We start from the raw sequence: 18,185 nt of genomic DNA on the forward strand, positions 1-18,185 counted from the left end.
GTATGGTTGAGGTTAGGATTACATTAAAATTAAAGTTCAGTTGCATTTTATACATATTCAGTTGAATGTTAGGCCTCTATATTTGGACCATTTAAATAACATGATACCCACTTATACTGTTATGACACTCACTTTCGTAATACGGACACTGTGAGGTGATGTTTTTGCTGTTAAGCTCAGTAATCAGCGATCATTAAACTATCTCCAGCTATTCAGTGCAATACCAACTGTTGCTCTCAAATAAATCGGATTTAAATATTATGCACTATTCTATATTTATTATACACAATCTGTTATTGTATTGCTACAATAACACTGCAAATTCCTCTTTCGATAAATAAAGTACTTATATTCTATCCTAATGTTAAAATGTAAAAATGTTATAAAAGTTATTCAGAAGAAGAAGAAGAAGAAAGTGAATGTAGCAGCACTAGACTAAGCATAAAGAGCACAGTCAAGCCTTTAATTATAGCTGCAGCTCGTCTCACATGCCCTTGGGTTTAATCAGGCCCTTGTGCTGCCAGGCTGATGGCACTGTTGTATGTGTTGTGAAGGTGTGAAGCGTTTGCTCTTAGACCACGCCAGACCAAGCTCCTCTAAACCAAATCACTTTGTACCAGCTCCAATGCATTCAGTTACACATGTCACAATATAATCAATTTATTAGTCCTGGTCTTGGTGAAGGCACTATTTGAGCTGGATTAGTTTTACCACAGGAGGTTTTGTAATCTGGAAGGGATTTGATTGAATGATTTATATGGAATGAAGCACCTGTGTAATTTCCCCAAACTACCAGATATGTTCTGGATGTACAATAACCACATGACTAAATAATCCAGATTTATTAGCAGGTTTTGTTAATGTATTATCGTGGTCAGTTTGAACAAAAACAGGTTATTCACTCTGGAATAACTATATATCGGACAAAAGCTACACATTGAAGATTCTTCCAGCAATCACTTATACTATTGCCCAGGTTAAAGTAATCCAGTGCCAAAATGAATGAATGATCATAATAAAAGAATACTGACTCTTCAATGGAGCAGTTGTAAGTTATATTGATAAGCTATGCTTGCATTATATAATACCAATCAACCATAACATTAACACTACCTCCTTGTTTCTGCCCGTACTCTCCATTCTATCAGCTCCTCTTACCATATTTAGCATATAAGAGCACTTTGTAGTTCTACAATTCCAGTCTGTAGTCCATCTGTTTTTCTGCATACTTTGTTAGCCTCCTTTCACCCTGTTCATCAATGGTTAGGACCCAACAGGACCATCACAGAGCAGGTATTATTTGAAGTCAGAGACAGAAGCTCATCTGATGCTGTTTTTGTTGGTTATCCTCCAGTCCTTACATGCCATTACCCTGTCAGTGCCACTGCAGTGCTGAGAACGACCCACCACACAAATAATTCCTGCCCTGAAGTGGTCCTGCAGGGTCCTGATCACTAAAGAACAGGGTGACGGGAGGCTAACAAAGGATGCAGAAAAACAGAGGGGCTACAGTCTGTAATTATAGAACTACAAAGTGCCTGCATATGGTAAATAGAGCTGTCCATTTGTGGGTGTATGAAATGACAACTACATGGTGTGTCCATCCACCCTCATTACCAAGAGAGCCATTAGTGACAGGAAGCAGTGGCAGCTTCTGGCCCTAACCCACAGAAAACACTATAAGAAATTAAATGTGGTCAAGTATATGGGAGACCATGAGAAAGATGCTAAATGGTTTTGACGTAATGGTTTAAGAAAATGGAAGTGAGATATGGCTTGCCGGATTAATTACAAGCACCTTTCTATTATTTGAAAGTCTCTTGTACAAAGGGATGACCACTCCCGGTCAAATTACATGTTTTCTTCATTTTCAACGTAAAGAGAGAAAAACAAAAATGAGTCCTCCACTTTTTTTTTCGTTGTTTCAAATGAACCAAACAGAAAAAAATGAATATACGAGCTGTCAAATGGTCCATCAAGTATACATGTGACCATCTGTGAAACTCATTATATAACTAAACATATAATTAGGTAATAACACTTGGAAATGTAAACTTCAAAAAGAGGTCAGGGTGAAGCAGACACTTACCTCCTGATGGCCTGGCAGTGGTGTTCCCCTGTCTCTGCTGGAGAGGAGGCCATTATTTTCTGTTGAGGACAAAGGTAATCAGTGTCTGACTTTACAAGGCATTTGAAGGGGGAAAAAAAGATTTATTTGAGCAGATATTCCCCAACTTAACACTACAGTATTACTGAATACTAACATTACATATGTTTGATATGATCTTCAATTCTGAGGTCAGATTTACATTAGATTTTCAATAAATGTGTTAAGTCTCTTGAGTCCAGGGATTCTATTATAATTAGATCTTGTACAGTGTGTGTGGCTGACAAACAAAACAAAACACAAACCCTCCAAAAAGCCCTTCAATAAGTAAACTGAGCGAGGGTGTGCATCCAGATCCTAGTTCAGATCATTGATAACAGTTTCTGATAGTCTGATATTAGTGGTTTCTTCAAAAAATAAATGAGAAATAATAAAAGTAATTGGTGCATCAGTAATACAATTTTACATTTTGATTTTTATACATATTTTCATATTGTACTGAAGGTGTTACAGTCTTACACTACACTTGAAATAGCGTGAGAACCATGGGTCATATTTTACATAATGAACAGAATGTTGTGTTCTTCACACTCAGTCAATGGGCAAAAAAAAATTATTGTCCACACACACACACACACACACACACACACACACACACACACACACACACACACACACACACAATCCTCTAAAACTGAAAGATTAAAATGTTCAGTACTGAGTCAACCTGAACTGATATTTATCTGTATGTGAAAAAAAAAACAAGGAAAGGAGCAGATGTTACACATCTCATCTTTTGTAGGTCAATGGTCAAATATTCTTAGAATCTCTGAGGAGCTGAGGATGTAGGAATACAGATCTCCCAGCTATAAAGAATAAACAGAACAGTTAGATTTTGAGTTTTACTCTAGGATAAGTCTGCAATGTTTTTTTGGTGGTCTCTGAACTTTAGGAGAACTCTCAGTAAGATTTTAAGGACAGCCAGCTTTGGAGAACAGCCAGCAGTGCTTAGGCCGCTTGTCGTGGGCGTTCGTTTTCTTTTGGCCATGGTGTTATTACTGTAGGTGATTAATGTGGGGAAAAGGACACCTGTGACATCTGTTCTCGCAATTCTGTCACTTACAGGGACAGTTTCACATGCAATGCCATGCTTACCCTTTTCATTTTAAATCGTAGTAGATAAAGAAGACAACACCAAAATTTTTTAAATGACTTTAAACACTTTAAACCAAATGTAGGGGAGGGGATGAGGGGATCTGCCAGGCTATGTATAATCATTCAGCTTCAACAACCTTGTTACAAGCAATTATATATTTTTTATTCTTTTTATATATAAATATTTCTTCTTATTATTTTATTTATTGTTATTATTATTATTATTATTATTACTACACAAGTAGATACACCTACATCCCCTATCCCTACACTCATAAACTCAGACATAGACAGACTTCACTGTTAACCCCCTGGATTACCAATGACTAAAGCTGACCACATTTGTGGGAACGCTGTTGGAAAAACAGGACTTCCTGTGGGGATGGGTAAGCTGAACTGAACATGAACTCTGCATATCAAAATGGAGCTGTTTCCTACACACTGCACAGTAAGAGATTTTCACATATAAACATATAAAGCATATACACTTTTTAGTCATGGACATGCAAAAACCTTCTATTTCTTTTTCTTTGGGGGGGGGTGTTTGTTTTGTTTGTTTTTTTTCCACTTTTTGAAAGAGCAATCTGACAGTTCTTCTTTCTCTTTTTGTGTCATCATTTCATGAGGACTATTCCCATAGAAATGCTCCAAAAATTGGCATAAAATATGTTAAACTAACTTAAATAAAGGCTATCAAGGTTAGAAAGTTTTCTTCTTTCTCTGGTAAAGTCGACATTTTGGAGATTCCAGGTTTTTCTGTGACAGCAATGTTCGGTATGTATGTACCATTACAACCTTTTGTACACACACAGGGCAAGGCAAGTGACACAAACCATGATACTGAGTAGGCTCTCCTTTCATTAAGCTGAGTACAGTTGGCAGACCAGGACTTTAAAACGCTGAACACACAATAAAGCTCACAGTGCGTTTGCCCTAGCTGGCACTCTGACAACAGCATCTGACAGACTCATTGAGGCAATCTTGAAGCACAGAAGCAGGCTGAGAAACAGACCAGGACAGCATGTCTGACAGCACACACACAAACACACACAAACACACCAATATAGAGGGGATGACCATACTAAAAACAAAGAGTAAATAAGAGGAACCAAGGGCATAATGAGCAAAATAAAGAAAGGAAATATGGCAGACAAACCTTTTGGTAGACTGTTGAGGACCTGAGCAAAGGGTTTCCAATAGTCAGAGAGGCTACAGTTGAATAAAAACGGATACATTCTATACATTATGCTCATTCTGTGACCAAATCTATTTGAATATGATTTTGACAGATCAAACCTACGTGCTGAGTGTTTTTAGATTCTGTTTGTTCAAATAGTTATTAACATTCTTTATGGTGGACAATAACTAATATAGAATGAACAAAATTACTCAAAAAGATTGAAATTTACGTTAATCATAGAAAGTCAGACCTAATGTACACCTTCATGTGTTATGGCATGTATTATACAGCAATGACTGTGTATTAAAAGTATTAAGTTGTTTGTTTTTTCATTATTCCATCTCATTATTATAAAGAAATATCCAGGAACAACCATTAATACACATGATTTAGCCCAAAAAGTGAACTATAAAAAGGATCTTCCTTCTATATATTGAAAATGTAAAGTTAGACACTTGGTGGTAAGAAAAAAGGCCCCTGAGAATATTATTGGCTAAGATCTTTATTTTAAAACATTTTTTTTTTCACCATAATTTTACTGACTAGCTAGCATTCACATTACAGGCCAGCTGTCATGACTGTTTGCGAGAATCATGCAATATTTAGGCAATTTGCTAGAAATGAGTTTGTATTACAGTTTTGTGTAATACACAAAACATTTAAATTTGTAAATGTATGGCTTTAACAAAGGAATGACGTCATGGCACATTTCATGTACTGCTTTCAGTCTGATGAGAGCTGAGAAACAACTACAATATAAGCAGCAGGTATTTTACTGCAGATAAGGATCATCAGTATTTGCCAGTTTATTTTAAAGAGCTGAGGCTTTGGGAAAGGACAATTATGGAAATGGTTATTAGAGAAACTGCCCTCATTAGAATTATGAGCTCTGGTATAGTAACTTAGAGCCCCCCCAACAATAAGAAGCTGCTTATGGTGCAAAACCAACTGCTTACTGTGTAAAACTGTGAATGAGGAGTTCAGTTTTGGCTATTTGTGTCTTTTTTTTTATCTGAGCCTTGATAGCAGTTTGTGCACAATTTTTGGCTTTTTTTAATTAATTAATTTATTTATTTTTACATAAACTATTACCTATATCTCCTGTTTTAATACTGTTTAATGTACTACAAGACTTGGACAATGAATCACACAGAAATGATGTATATGGAGATGGGTTGCTTCATTTGTTGTCTTTGTGGCTGGATACTGAACTGTTTTACTCTGCCCACTGAGTAATGGTTGGCGTGGCGCAGCAGATAACACCATTACCTGCCACTGAGCTACCACATCATGTGGGAGACTGGGGTTCGATTCCCGGTCTGGGTGACTGTGCTGCGCTACACCAAGACTCCTAACACTACACTACACCTAACACTACACTACACTGACCCACCTCTGTAATACAAGTAACCTTGTAAGTCGCTCTGGATAAGAGCGTCTGCTAAATGCCATAAATGTAAATGTAAATAAATGAGTACTGGTGGGAGAAGCCATTGTTACCACAGTCAACCACAAATATTACCCATTCATGATGGCACTGCCAGGTAAACACACACACACACACACACACACACACACACACACACACACAGGTACACATGGCACAGCATTGGTATGTGAGAATGGATAACAAATGTCGGAAGAGACCTGTCAAATAAGTTTGATGAAAAGTGCCCCAGCCATCCGATTGGACGGCGTCTTTTAAATCTGGCGGGAAAATACACTAAGCGGGACTTCCGGAAGGAGGGATATCCGGAAGGCGGGACTTCCGGTGAAAAGGCAAGCTTTTAATTGGTCGAGGGAGGGCTGTCTAGGGGGCGTGGTCCGATGACGTGGCACGACCTGATTGGTTGAGAGGACGGGTCAAAACTAGTTTAATGAAAAGTGCCTCCTATATCTCTCTCTCATGTCTATGTCAAAGTTATATTGCAGGGTTTCCAGTAAAAAACTAAACATTCAGCAACACTGATAACTAATATATCAGTTAGCCCCTAACAAGACAAATGAAAGAATTAGGAATTAAAGCAAGGAGAAACCAGGAAAACCAACAGGCAAGTCACAACAGAGCAAAGCTGAGCAAAGCACAGTTCTCATCTTTAAGCAGACAGGAATGTTGATAACATGACTTGGTGGGTGGATGGACAGACAAACGGCACATCAAAGCAGTTTCTGTCCATACCTGCAACAAAGGTCTTCCTGTAGCCTGTCAACACCGCAAAACCATCTTAACCGGAGAGGGAGAATGAGAAGCAGTGGGAGAGGGTTTAAGCAAAAAATATATATACATATTGGTGTTAGTTTCTAAATACAGAAAACACTGTTAAGAGACAGACTGTGTGAATAAGAATTAAAAACACCCAAAAAAAAAAAAATAAACAAACACAGACCTAGTCTAGATATTCATCTCACAAGTGTGTGAGGCTATAAACTCTTTCTAAACATTAGTTTGAACCCTGAGCGTTGGAGGATAGCCAGCAGCACTGCAGCCTGTTGTAGTGGGTGTTAGTTTCTCTTGGTCATGGTGATATTACTGCAGGTGATGAATGCTGGGAATAGGATACCTGAAACACCTGGTCTTGCAAAACTGTCACTTACAGTGGCAGTTTCACAAACAATACCCACCAAAGCCATGCTTACCTGTGAAAACAAATTCTTTCGAAAACAAAAGCACAACTGGTTCTTTTTCCAGTTAGACATTTAAGGTTAAACAGAGAAAAACTGAAGAAAGAGGTCTAAATATTTTTGTGGGGTTGTTTAAAGGGGCCCTATAATGGATATAGTTGAATAATGAGAGTTTAGTGCATGGATATGGCATATTGTGAAACTCAAACACTTGTCTCTACACTGAAAAGAAAACACAGAACAATCTGAACTGAGCTGTAAAACCAAACCCCCAAAACTGTAGCAGGTAGCAGTCTTGACTTTTTATATAGAGCCCCAGCAACAGAACATCACAGCTTTGGAATAATTACAAATGTTCTTGATACAGAGCAAAAAAATAAATAAATAAAAACACACTGACAATGCTAGGCTATGCTATGCGATTTCTGTGTGAGGTGTCATGTTATGTCACCTACATGGCTCTCGAATGGTTCTCACAGTTGCAAGGCTGAAATTTCATCTGTAGGTACAATACCACAGGACAGTATTCAATATAGGTCTGAATAATTAACAGTAAATGTACTATTATTACAATATGAGTTTATGTGATGAGCACAATGTTACAAGTAACAGAGCAGATAACTTTAGACATATAATGAATACACTATACAATTATGAATGGGGCTTAGAGTAATGTATATTTGAAAGAGACTTAAAAGAAAAGACAGATTTCCCATTAATTACACAGCAACAAATATATTTATATGATCCAGCAACTTCACAGAACATTACATTTTATATGCATATTGTCTCACAGTCTCAAACTGTGGTTAATACAATTAACAAATAAATGAAATACTTGGTAGCTGTTTTACAATGCAATACCTTCTCAGTGATACAACCAACAAAAAGGCCTCTACCTGCCACCATCAAACGTTGCCCTACAGGTAGTAAGCACAAAGCAATTTTACCTCAGGAAGTTTCCCCTGAAAATATTTTAATAATTTCAACTGCTTTTAAAATGATGCTAGTATAAATTTAGAGTTTCCACATTAATACTGGTACAGTCTACCTACACTCGACACAGGACACCATACCATCTCAGATGTGTCAAACAAGAAAGCCCAACTGTCAACTTGAGGACAACACCCAAAACCACACACATGCACACACATGCCACAATGCTTCCACAGTAGTGGTAAATATCTATTTCCAAGATTAATCAATCATAGAGGCAAAAATAGAAATTCTCCTTATCAAACAGTCACCATAACCTCGCAGTACAGATGTGTTTGTCAAAAACCGGAAAACAAAGACATCATTGAGGCATAAAAGGTCATGAGCAGGGCAAACAAAATTTATAGCTTCAATCAAGTAAACATGTTTACACAAGTGGTCATCTTTTCCAGGCTGGCATATCCTAATGTGAGTGTGATCACAGAAAAGATAAATCTCTTGAAATGATAAATGTGTACTCGTATTCCGTGGGGGGGGGGGGGGGGTCTTGATAGAATTTACTTCAGCTTCCCTGGAAAGCACTGTGGTACACTAAACAAGACCAGGCAGGTCTAGTTTTACCATACCACCACCGGCTGCAAGCAACTGTCACCCAAATGTCACAGATACTTCTGTAATGGGGAGGCAGACATTAATGTGGATCCAAAATACACATTCCTCTTAGAAGTCATCCTTGCGAGTAATGTCCCATTGTGCAAGGTTTTAAGGATGAGCTGTATGTTGTGGGAAGACATAAGCTACAGATCTGATGAACGGAAGAGTTCTAAAAGTTCTCTTGTTGCTACTCTGGGTTCAGCGAGAACTTGAGTCATATTTGTGTAAAATTTAGTAAAATTACTTTACCACGTTAACCCACATGCTTTTCACTTTCAGTGACGGTTTTGTATCTCTTAGCCCGGCCAGAAACGTGTGCTCTATTGGTGGCTCAGAGTGCAAATTACACTTCTGTATTGTAGGGGAAGCCCAGGAGCAAGAAAATTCAATTTTCCATAGTGTTGCTTTAAGATGAAAATGTCACACCCAATTAACTAACAGATCGTTTCTGTTTTGAAAAGGAAATACACTTAATTTACATTGCATGTTGGATATGGAAAATCAACTGTGAGAAAAATAGTTGTCACAAATAACTGTGATTAGGTATTATGTAATCACGACAGGCCTAGTCACAATAATATTTCAAGCAAGGACATACATAAAATTACAACTTTGGTTAATGCCACTTTTATTTCAGCAATCAGTGACTGTCCAGTGACCACTGGCCAGATACCTTCCTCGTGCCTGTGTGTTTGCACAATGTAACTCAGCCAAGTCAAATGGCAAAAGACTACTCTAGGCCGGGCAAAATGTGATGCACTAAACTGATTCAATTGTGTACATCATATTCACGTCTATACATCAACACAACTGTTGTTTATTGAAAATAAATGACAGACAAAAATGTGTTGATGTAATATATTTTATGTACACTTAAGTGTCCTCAGTTCAGCGTTGTCATGTAGATCCCCCATGTTCTTGTTCTCTCTTACACTTTTCTCTCAGAGTTAGTTGACCATTCTACTTTCTATTTCGGTTTCTCCCATATCACACGATAACTATCGGCCTGTGTGGGTGAGGGCTTGAGTGCTCTCCCCCCCTTACTGTTCATTTTTGCCCCTTGTGTAAAACCGTTATGCAATACTAACATATTCGTGATCATGGAGGTGAGCACATTCCTCTCCAAACCCTTTCGTTTTGTTACAGGGTGTTTGTGAACAACCTCAGCTGCAGAATTACAGGAACGCTCAAGCAGAACACTCCTACACACTCGCAATATGATGCAAAACACCTTGACTTAACTGGTTATATATTTTTCAGATTGCAATTAAACAGTATGTCCCCTATGCCCTGCTAAACTAGTCATTCAAACAGTATGCAGCATTTACTCTTCTGTTACTGTTCTGTTAGTGAAGCACTATTCTCAGTTTTTCACATCCTTTGCATGTAACATTTAGGACTGTAACACTTCCTGGCCTGCTACTTGACTGTTTCTATAGTAACCATCACTCCCCTTTTCTTAGGTCCCTGACATGTTTGCCATAACCTCAAAGGCGTCAAGCTACAAGAGGATCAATAATTTATGCTGTTTACTATCAGCTGGGTAACTTGAACCACTTACCAGTTACACGGATTGATGGGATTTCGGTTACATTACATTTATGACATTCAGTAAATGCATTTACAACGGCTAACAGTTTAATCATGTTACAGAGGTAGATGAATATAGCATCAGCAACAACTGAATACCATTCCATTACACTGAAAGCATAAGCAGTTAAGGTGGGTGATATGGCAAAAGTACAGCATCAAGACAAAAAAAATAAATAAAGATAGATAAAGTTAAAGATATAATTAAACATACTTAGATACTTACAAACTTAGATATAATTAATACATTAATTATAATTAAAGCATAATGAGCAAACTTCCAACCAGCTACAATACAGTGGTTGCGGTTTATAGTTTGTCTTAATCTGCCTTATTTATTCTACAGTTGTCCAGTGCTAAAAGCACTGAAAATATTGAAGATTTAGTTACATAAATCATATACTAACATCATACAAGAACATACTGCATGCCAACAAAAGGTAAGATCATAAATGATTAAATACTCCAATATTTATAATAATTCAATATTTAATACTGGTCAGTTTCTTCCTTTTTAAACACATCACTATTTTCTAGAATTTTATTATTCGGCATGGGTGTAGAGACTAAATAGGCACCCCACCCACACAAAGAAGACATCCTGGGAATATATCGGGACTTCATGGCTGTCAGTGTTGTGCTCTTTCTACGGAGCTTCCCATACGGTCTGCCCTGATAAGAGAGGCCGTCAATTCCAAGATAAACAGGGGAAACGTGACAAAGCACACCACAGTGAACCACTTCATGTAAGTACTTAAGTATATGCCTTGCAGTCTATTAAATGGGTGTTCCATGTTCACTGCCTGAAAAACTAAATATTAAACAGCATCATTGCCATTATCTATATGCTAGTCAGGTTCTGTTCTATGAAGAAACAGGTCTAGTTCAAGTGAAGTATCATAAAACGAAGTAAGAAAAGGTCAAATATTATAACAGTATATAATAGTCAAACAGAAAGTTAATTGCCACCATTTTTATTCAGTGACACTACAATATCCCGTTGAAACAATAACTAATTTCTTCCATGGCCTGGGCCTAAAACCGCCCACACACTTTTGGTGAGTAGACTATACGCAACTACAATTTGTTTATAAATAAGCAAAATCTCCCCAGTTTGTCCTTAAATCAGCATCTTAAACGTCACAGTTGGGTCAATACATTAAATTTACAAAATGCAGAAAGACTTTTTAGAGACTATACAAAAGAGACTCAGAGACAAAGCAACATTGAAGCTGTAGTAGGTAAAGCCATATGGCAGGTTTAAGTGCTTGGTTAATTATATAAAAAAGAGGAATGTTAGGGATGGGGTTAGAGAATAGCCACTGCAAAGTAGAACACATAAAGTGTCAGGCCACTACAGGCCATAACGAGCGCTTAACGGTCAATGCCTGAAATGCTGATGAATATAGAAGCTCTACTTCAAACACAGAACAAAGGTTCTCATTATTAAAAATCTACTGAGAAAACGGGTGTTTCAGTCAGACACTTATTTAACATACAGTTATTCATCACAACCCAGCACAAAAAAAATAAATAATTTCTATTGTTCCATTTATAACAAAGTGTTCAGATGTACTTAAAGTTAACTACATATTTCTGATTCAAAACTAATGAAGAGTTGTTGCTCTATTATTAACTACAGTAATTATGTAACCCACTTTCTGCAGCCTCTTAACACTAACTCACTAAAGGCCCGACATATATTTTAGCATAGGTTTAAAAAAAATCCTCATGTAAGGAATGATGCAATTCCATATTTAGAATTTCAACAATATTTCACATTATTTTATATTTCAGGAAATATAAAATAGTATAGTATTTGTTTATGTAACATAAAGCTTCTTAAAGCAGAGTGCTGATACAGGATCAGGTTTCATTTTTATTTATGATGACTTTATTGACTGGAAAATACACTAGACCAACATTCCTGCCCTGGGAGGGTTTATGAATATGAGCCCAGATGGTATTTAGTTTTAGCATTAATAAATTAATGAACCATTCAGAGTACTACTACTTCATGCTGAAAGAATGTCTTATAAACCCTAAACCAGACACCAGTCTGCTTTGATTAAGCCCTTTTCTGCTGTTCTGCTTCCTGTACAATTAAACCAAAGGAATTCTTACAAAGTGCTGTAGACTATAACAAAAGCAAAGCAGAATTTACTGAAACCTAAGTATTAATTATTGTTTACTTTTTACACATTTTGAACTGCTCTTTTTAAACAATATGAAACACGTAGCAGATGGTATGTGTTCCAGTTAACTAAGCTTTTGTTATCAATCAATATTGTTTGGTATTATATTGTGTGGGCATTTAAGAGTAACAAGTTGATCAGCAGATTTAATAACGTATTTCTCGTAGATGCAGTTCCAAATTCTATATTTTAGATGTAACTGTAAAATACTAGATATCGCCATTGCCCCCCCAACACTTTTTCAAACTATTTCGTTAACAGCATGAAGCACCCAGTAGATGACATGGACAACAGTCAACACTAAAGTTAATCTATCAATACTGCTAAAACAGCAAAGACACAGTGTCATTGATAAAAAGCACCAAAAGGACTAACAGCACCCCATTGTGGAAAATGTACAGACTGCTAAACTTGAGTTAGTCAGTGGGTGAGCGAGCAAGCTCCCATCTAACAACAGCAACAACAAGAGATACCAATTTTGAAATATTAAGCATTGGCCAATAAAAAAAAAACTTTAGGTCTTTAGAAAGAGCTGTCTTAAGAATTGTTCATTTACATTTAAGGCATTTAGCAGATGCTTTTATTCAGAGTGACTTACAAAAGTTCTGCGTTCTTTATTAAGAAAAAAATACTCAATCAAAAAGATACCTCCAAGCTTAGACGCTACTAAATACAATAGAATATACTGAATACAGCTAAATAAATAAAGCTAACAGGACACCACACATTGAGTTTGTGCTATTTTTGGATATATTTGTTAGAGAACTGAATGAGATCAATTTCATATTGATGCTGATATCAACCTGATACCTAACAAAATCAATATGGCATTTCTTCACATAAACAGTGCAGATGGTTGTATATTTCAGGCCTTTCGGGCATTACCTCTAGATTTAGGCCTCTTGTGTATAAAAATTAAGCAAGGAGGTGCTCTCAAAGTTCAACGGCTCAAGGCAGATAAAGCAGACCCCTAAACAGTAGAAGAGAAGCTTAAATATCTTAAGCCAATCAAATATGAATTAGTGAGTAGTTAATTTCAGAATAAATGGCTGCAGCATTTCTTCCAGTTAAAAAGAGACTTGGCTGAAGGTTTCCCTCACATAGCATTCTTACACTTTGCTGTTGAGCAGGCATTTCCCCATAACTGCAGGTCATCTCTGAGCTTCTTTCAAATAGTTCTTATTCACCACACAGCAAACACAGGGGCCCAGTCAGGGAAGTTGCAGAAAAGCATGAAACAGGTCCGAGCAAAACATGCATACATTCATACATCCACAAGCATTCCTGACATTCCTCTTTCTTGGGGCTGTTTAGCACAGACCAATCAATTTGTCACAGAGTTGTGGAACAAGAGCTCTGCTGCTGACTCATTTCAGCTCCATGCAGGTCACTAATGGGGTTGGCCATTTATTATGTGGTAATAAGAAGAAGAATACTCTTGAGGATTTACAAACAGAGTGCCTGTCAGAGTGGCTTAGTACTATTAGAAGAAAGAAATATCAGTATAAGGGAGTCTTTACAGTATACAGCATATATTTGGCTTATGTATACAAAGCAATCTTTAGATATGACATACTGCCTTTAGGGGCCATATCATGGAAAGAATATGCTCCAGTGCTTTTCTTTTGTAAACAAAAACGTCTGTAGCAGTATATACATTTTCTTTCCATTCAGCCCCGCCACTAAAACAGGCCATTTTGAAAGCGCCTTGTTTGGAGGTCACAAAATCCAACGAATCTGCATATATCCACCTAGTCCTGCCCATTCATGTTACACCATAAAAACAAAAGTATTGGGACTTCGGCTCATTCATTGTTTCGTCTGAAATCAAGTGTATTAAAAAAAGGACTCTGTCTCTACTGTCCAGGGAAGGTTTTCTACTAGATTTGGAGCATTGCAGTGAGGATCTGACTGCATTTAGCAACAAAAGCATTAGCAAGGTCAGGATATTAGATCATCATCACCCAACCTCATCCCAAAATGGAGCACCATCATTCCAGAGAACACAGCTGTACTGCTCCACAGCTCAAAGCAGGGGATGTTACATCTCTCTAGTCCATGCCTGGCATTAGCCATGGTGCCAATAGGTTCCAGAAGGTTATTTTATTTTGGCAGTACTTCTCTACAGGGACTAGACAAGCTGTGTGTATGTTTGCATTTGCACATTTATGTCAGCAATGGGTACAATATAAAGTAGCTGAATGCATTTATTAGAAGGAATGTCCTTAAACATTTAGACATATAAAGTGTATAAAAGGTGTGTTTTTTTCCTGAAGCACAACACAGGGAAGTCAAGGCATAATAGCCAAAAACAACCAAGAACACTAAAATATAACAAATATAAAAACATATAAACATCTTATACAGGTATATAATCCCATATTGACATTAGATTTGTGAAATTTCAAAGTCTGAGAAGAGGGTGTAGGGGTCAGACTTTGACCCCTGCACCCTCCTTCCGGTCTATCCAAGACATCTTTCATTTCACCCTGTTCAAAGAGCTACGAGGGCACAAATATTCCAAAGAAAATGTCTAAGAAATGACTCCTACCATGACTCACTGAGGTCTGTGAGGAATTTGATAAGGAGGCTGCAGGAATCCCACATTTGGTCAGCACAAAACCACACACCACGTGGTGAGACTGTGAACTAAATTATGAAAGAGGTGGTTGATGAAGGTTCTGCGCTGGTTTCGATGGCCAATTCGTGACACAGACACACCCCCAAGGGAACGTGAGGTTTCTACAGACTTGAAAGTGCCTTGTTACTTGAAATAGAACATGACCTCACCTAAAAGACACACTCTGGAGAATAAAGCCTGCCTTACACTCCCCGGTTATGGCTTGGGAGTTGTGATTTAATCAAGCAAATCTTGAACTGGACTGTGACCAAAGACTCTGAAATACTTCAGCAATTGGGATTTTTGGGATAAGGGGATCACTGTAAATGTGATTTTTGTGCCTAAAGCTTTCTTTAGTAATGTAACTGTCAGGACACTTACACGTGAAGTGATTTAAGGGGTAGAAAAAGAGGAAGGACAAAACAATAGTGTGCTATGATACACTTTCCAGTAGTGTTGGGACTAATGGTGCTAATGCTGCTACAAACTCAGCCCAGCCAGACTATGTAGTTACACACACACACACACACACACAGTAAACATAAGGGCTTTTGTTAAACCATCAACCAACAGACTAGACTGTGGGCCAGCTAAGGGCATATCTAGAGAAATACTCCTCAAGTGATTCAGAAGAAAAACACTGTAGAAAGGCATTTGGTCTCAAACCCAGTCCCTAACTCTTAGTATAGATAGTTATTTTGTCCAAAACAATAAGTTCAAACGGTCGGAAACCGAAAAACTTTCAGAGACTGCTGGGTTCCTGAGCCAGCCTAAGCACGATCTGAAGGGATTTTCAGTGGGCTTCTTTGTAACACCAGGGTGGCTCCAGTCCAGTCCAGTCATTGGTCTAACCATAGGAGTTCACTTAATCTAATGAAACACGTCAAAGACCGACGCCTTTCTCATTTCTGCACCAACGTGTCTCTCTCCGTTTCACACACATGCCTTCTCTGAGGGGGACGTTTAGTCGCACCAACACCAACATCCTTCGACGTTCAACCTGTTTCAAAGCAGTGTCTCACAACAGACTAAAAAATGGGGTTTTCTACCTTCTACATGAGCATCCGCCGTGTTGGTCATCTCTATCAGAGTTGCATCTTTGGTTTTCCCCGTTATCCTTTTCATCTTTACTGAAAACTCAGCCGGTCAGTGGCAGGATTCCTGAACCGAGGGGGGTTCTTCTTCGATAGTAAATTTGGCTGAACGTGGTCCTGTCATTAAAGACTTAATCCATGCTTGTAAATGCTTTTCCAGCTTTCCGCACGCCCTGGGCAGGAAATCCTCCTGACCTGCTCTGGTCGAGCGGCGGTCAGTTCATAAAGCAGCATCAGAGACGATGTTGCCCTTAAAGGGGAGTGGCTGAGGAGTCGGTTACTTTACATCGGCATACACGGCTAGAATTAGGGGGGGTGTGAGTGTGTTTTGGGGCAGGGGATGTTAGCTAAGCATTTTGAAAGCTTGACTGTTTTGTATAAAAGCTTGAGCTTGTGTGTACAACATTGTTTTATATATATATATATATAATATTTTTATTTTTACATTTGTTAAGAAAAATATTAAGCTCTCAACAAAGTCATTGAAATTCTCTCTCGTTCACATTGGTGGCGATAGGAACCAGACAAGCGTTTAATACCACAAAAAGCTCCCTCACAGAATGATCCCTGCGACATTGGACTTAATTTTTAAAGTGACTGTCTGTACGTTTTGGAGATTTGGGGATTTAGAGACCCCTCTGGTGTCTAATGTGTAATTGCACCAGCAAACAGGGCCGGTGACGTAAGTACATAAAGGTCTGACATGGCCAGGACACCTCCAGTGAAAACCTACCAGACCACTCTGTCTTTAGAGTGAATATATTAGGCTTTTGCAGGGATGGTCATGCAGCACATTGACATCATTTATTACAATATTTGAGCCTCTCCCCACTCTCAAAAACTACTGCTGTGAATTGAAAAGAAAAAATCTTAAGGACTGCTGCTTTAAATACTGGTGGAAATATATAAGCAGGATGTTGTAAGGCAAAATAGTCCCCAAAGTAAAACTATTTTTCATGTTTACTTCACTCTCATCAATATTATGGCTGTATTCTTCCTGTGTCTAGTTGGATAACCTCTGGGAAACGCATGGTAGCAGGTGTGTAAGAGTGTTACCCTGTCCAAGGTGCATTCTTTCCCAATGTTTTTGGGTAGGCTTTGGAAATACCCCGACCCTGACCAGGAAGAAGTGGAAAATACAATCAATGAAAGAATAATATGCTTAACTTCTTATGTAATATCGAGTGACTCACATGACACATATATATATTCACAGATTGTTTCGGATAGCAAATATAATGGTTATATTTGTGTTGTTGACATCATGACCCCTGGTTCCTGACCATACAGTAAAGAGATATGAGTCAGTATATGCAGTATCTCTCCAATGCACAATTTCACATCAAAATACTCTGAATGATGACTGGTTATATATCAATGATTGAGATATGTTGAGAAATGATTGATTAATTAAATTAAATCAGTGACACTTCCCTTAAACATATTGTATGTATCATGCACAGACATCTGGGTATCAAAATTATGAATACAGGCCTTCAGAAGAGGACCTTTAGGGCTACTGTTTGTGTTTAGAGTCTATTTTATTTATTTATCTATTTATTGTTATTTTTTTTCTATATATCTATTTATTTATTTTCTATTTATATATTTATTTATTTAAAGTGATAGATAAACAGCACATGTTTGTGGGCTGAATACTCCCGTGCTAACAGTCTTTAGATATATCTGTAAATCTGTTTCACCAAGGCTTTCACCAAGCTCAACATATTTAAGATATTATGAACAAAAAACATTAAATCTGTATAAAACTATATTTCTATCACTCAGTATCTTGGGGAAGTATCTTGGGGAAACATGCACAAAGACATAAGAGTGTGATCACTTTCTCCAATTGCAGTAATAATTAGGCAGGCATCTTTAGGTCAGCAGTGAATAAGCTTACCCTACTAACCCAGCTGTGATAGACAGATTATTTAAAAGCGCATGTTCCTCCAGATAAGATCTCTTTAGCCCCTGCATCCCATCTGCTCACACTTCCTCTCAATCCAAAGCAGCCCAGGGCTGTTCTTTA

General features: G+C 37.8%; 1 protein-coding gene across 4 annotated transcripts in view; it reads right to left on the reverse strand.

The window, feature by feature from the left end:
• ano5b (anoctamin 5b) overlaps positions 1-16,373 on the reverse strand; it is a 42,469-nt gene extending 26,096 nt beyond the window's left edge. For 2 of the 4 annotated variants that reach the window (XM_072670953.1, XM_072670951.1), the window contains exons 1-3: positions 16,109-16,373; positions 6,622-6,666; positions 2,090-2,148 (exon numbers count right to left, since the gene is read on the reverse strand). In XM_072670953.1, the coding sequence (XP_072527054.1) occupies positions 2,090-2,148; positions 6,622-6,666; positions 16,109-16,184 (180 nt within the window). In that variant the 5' untranslated portion in view covers positions 16,185-16,373. The remainder of the gene's footprint in view (positions 1-2,089; positions 2,149-6,621; positions 6,667-16,108) is intronic. The other 2 variants (XM_072670954.1, XM_072670952.1) reach the window with 1 other exon arrangement.
• Between the last annotated feature and the right edge of the window lie 1,812 nt (positions 16,374-18,185).

This window comes from Salminus brasiliensis, chromosome 25, assembly GCF_030463535.1.
Source record: "Salminus brasiliensis chromosome 25, fSalBra1.hap2, whole genome shotgun sequence".
NCBI classification, from domain to species: domain Eukaryota; kingdom Metazoa; phylum Chordata; class Actinopteri; order Characiformes; family Bryconidae; genus Salminus; species Salminus brasiliensis.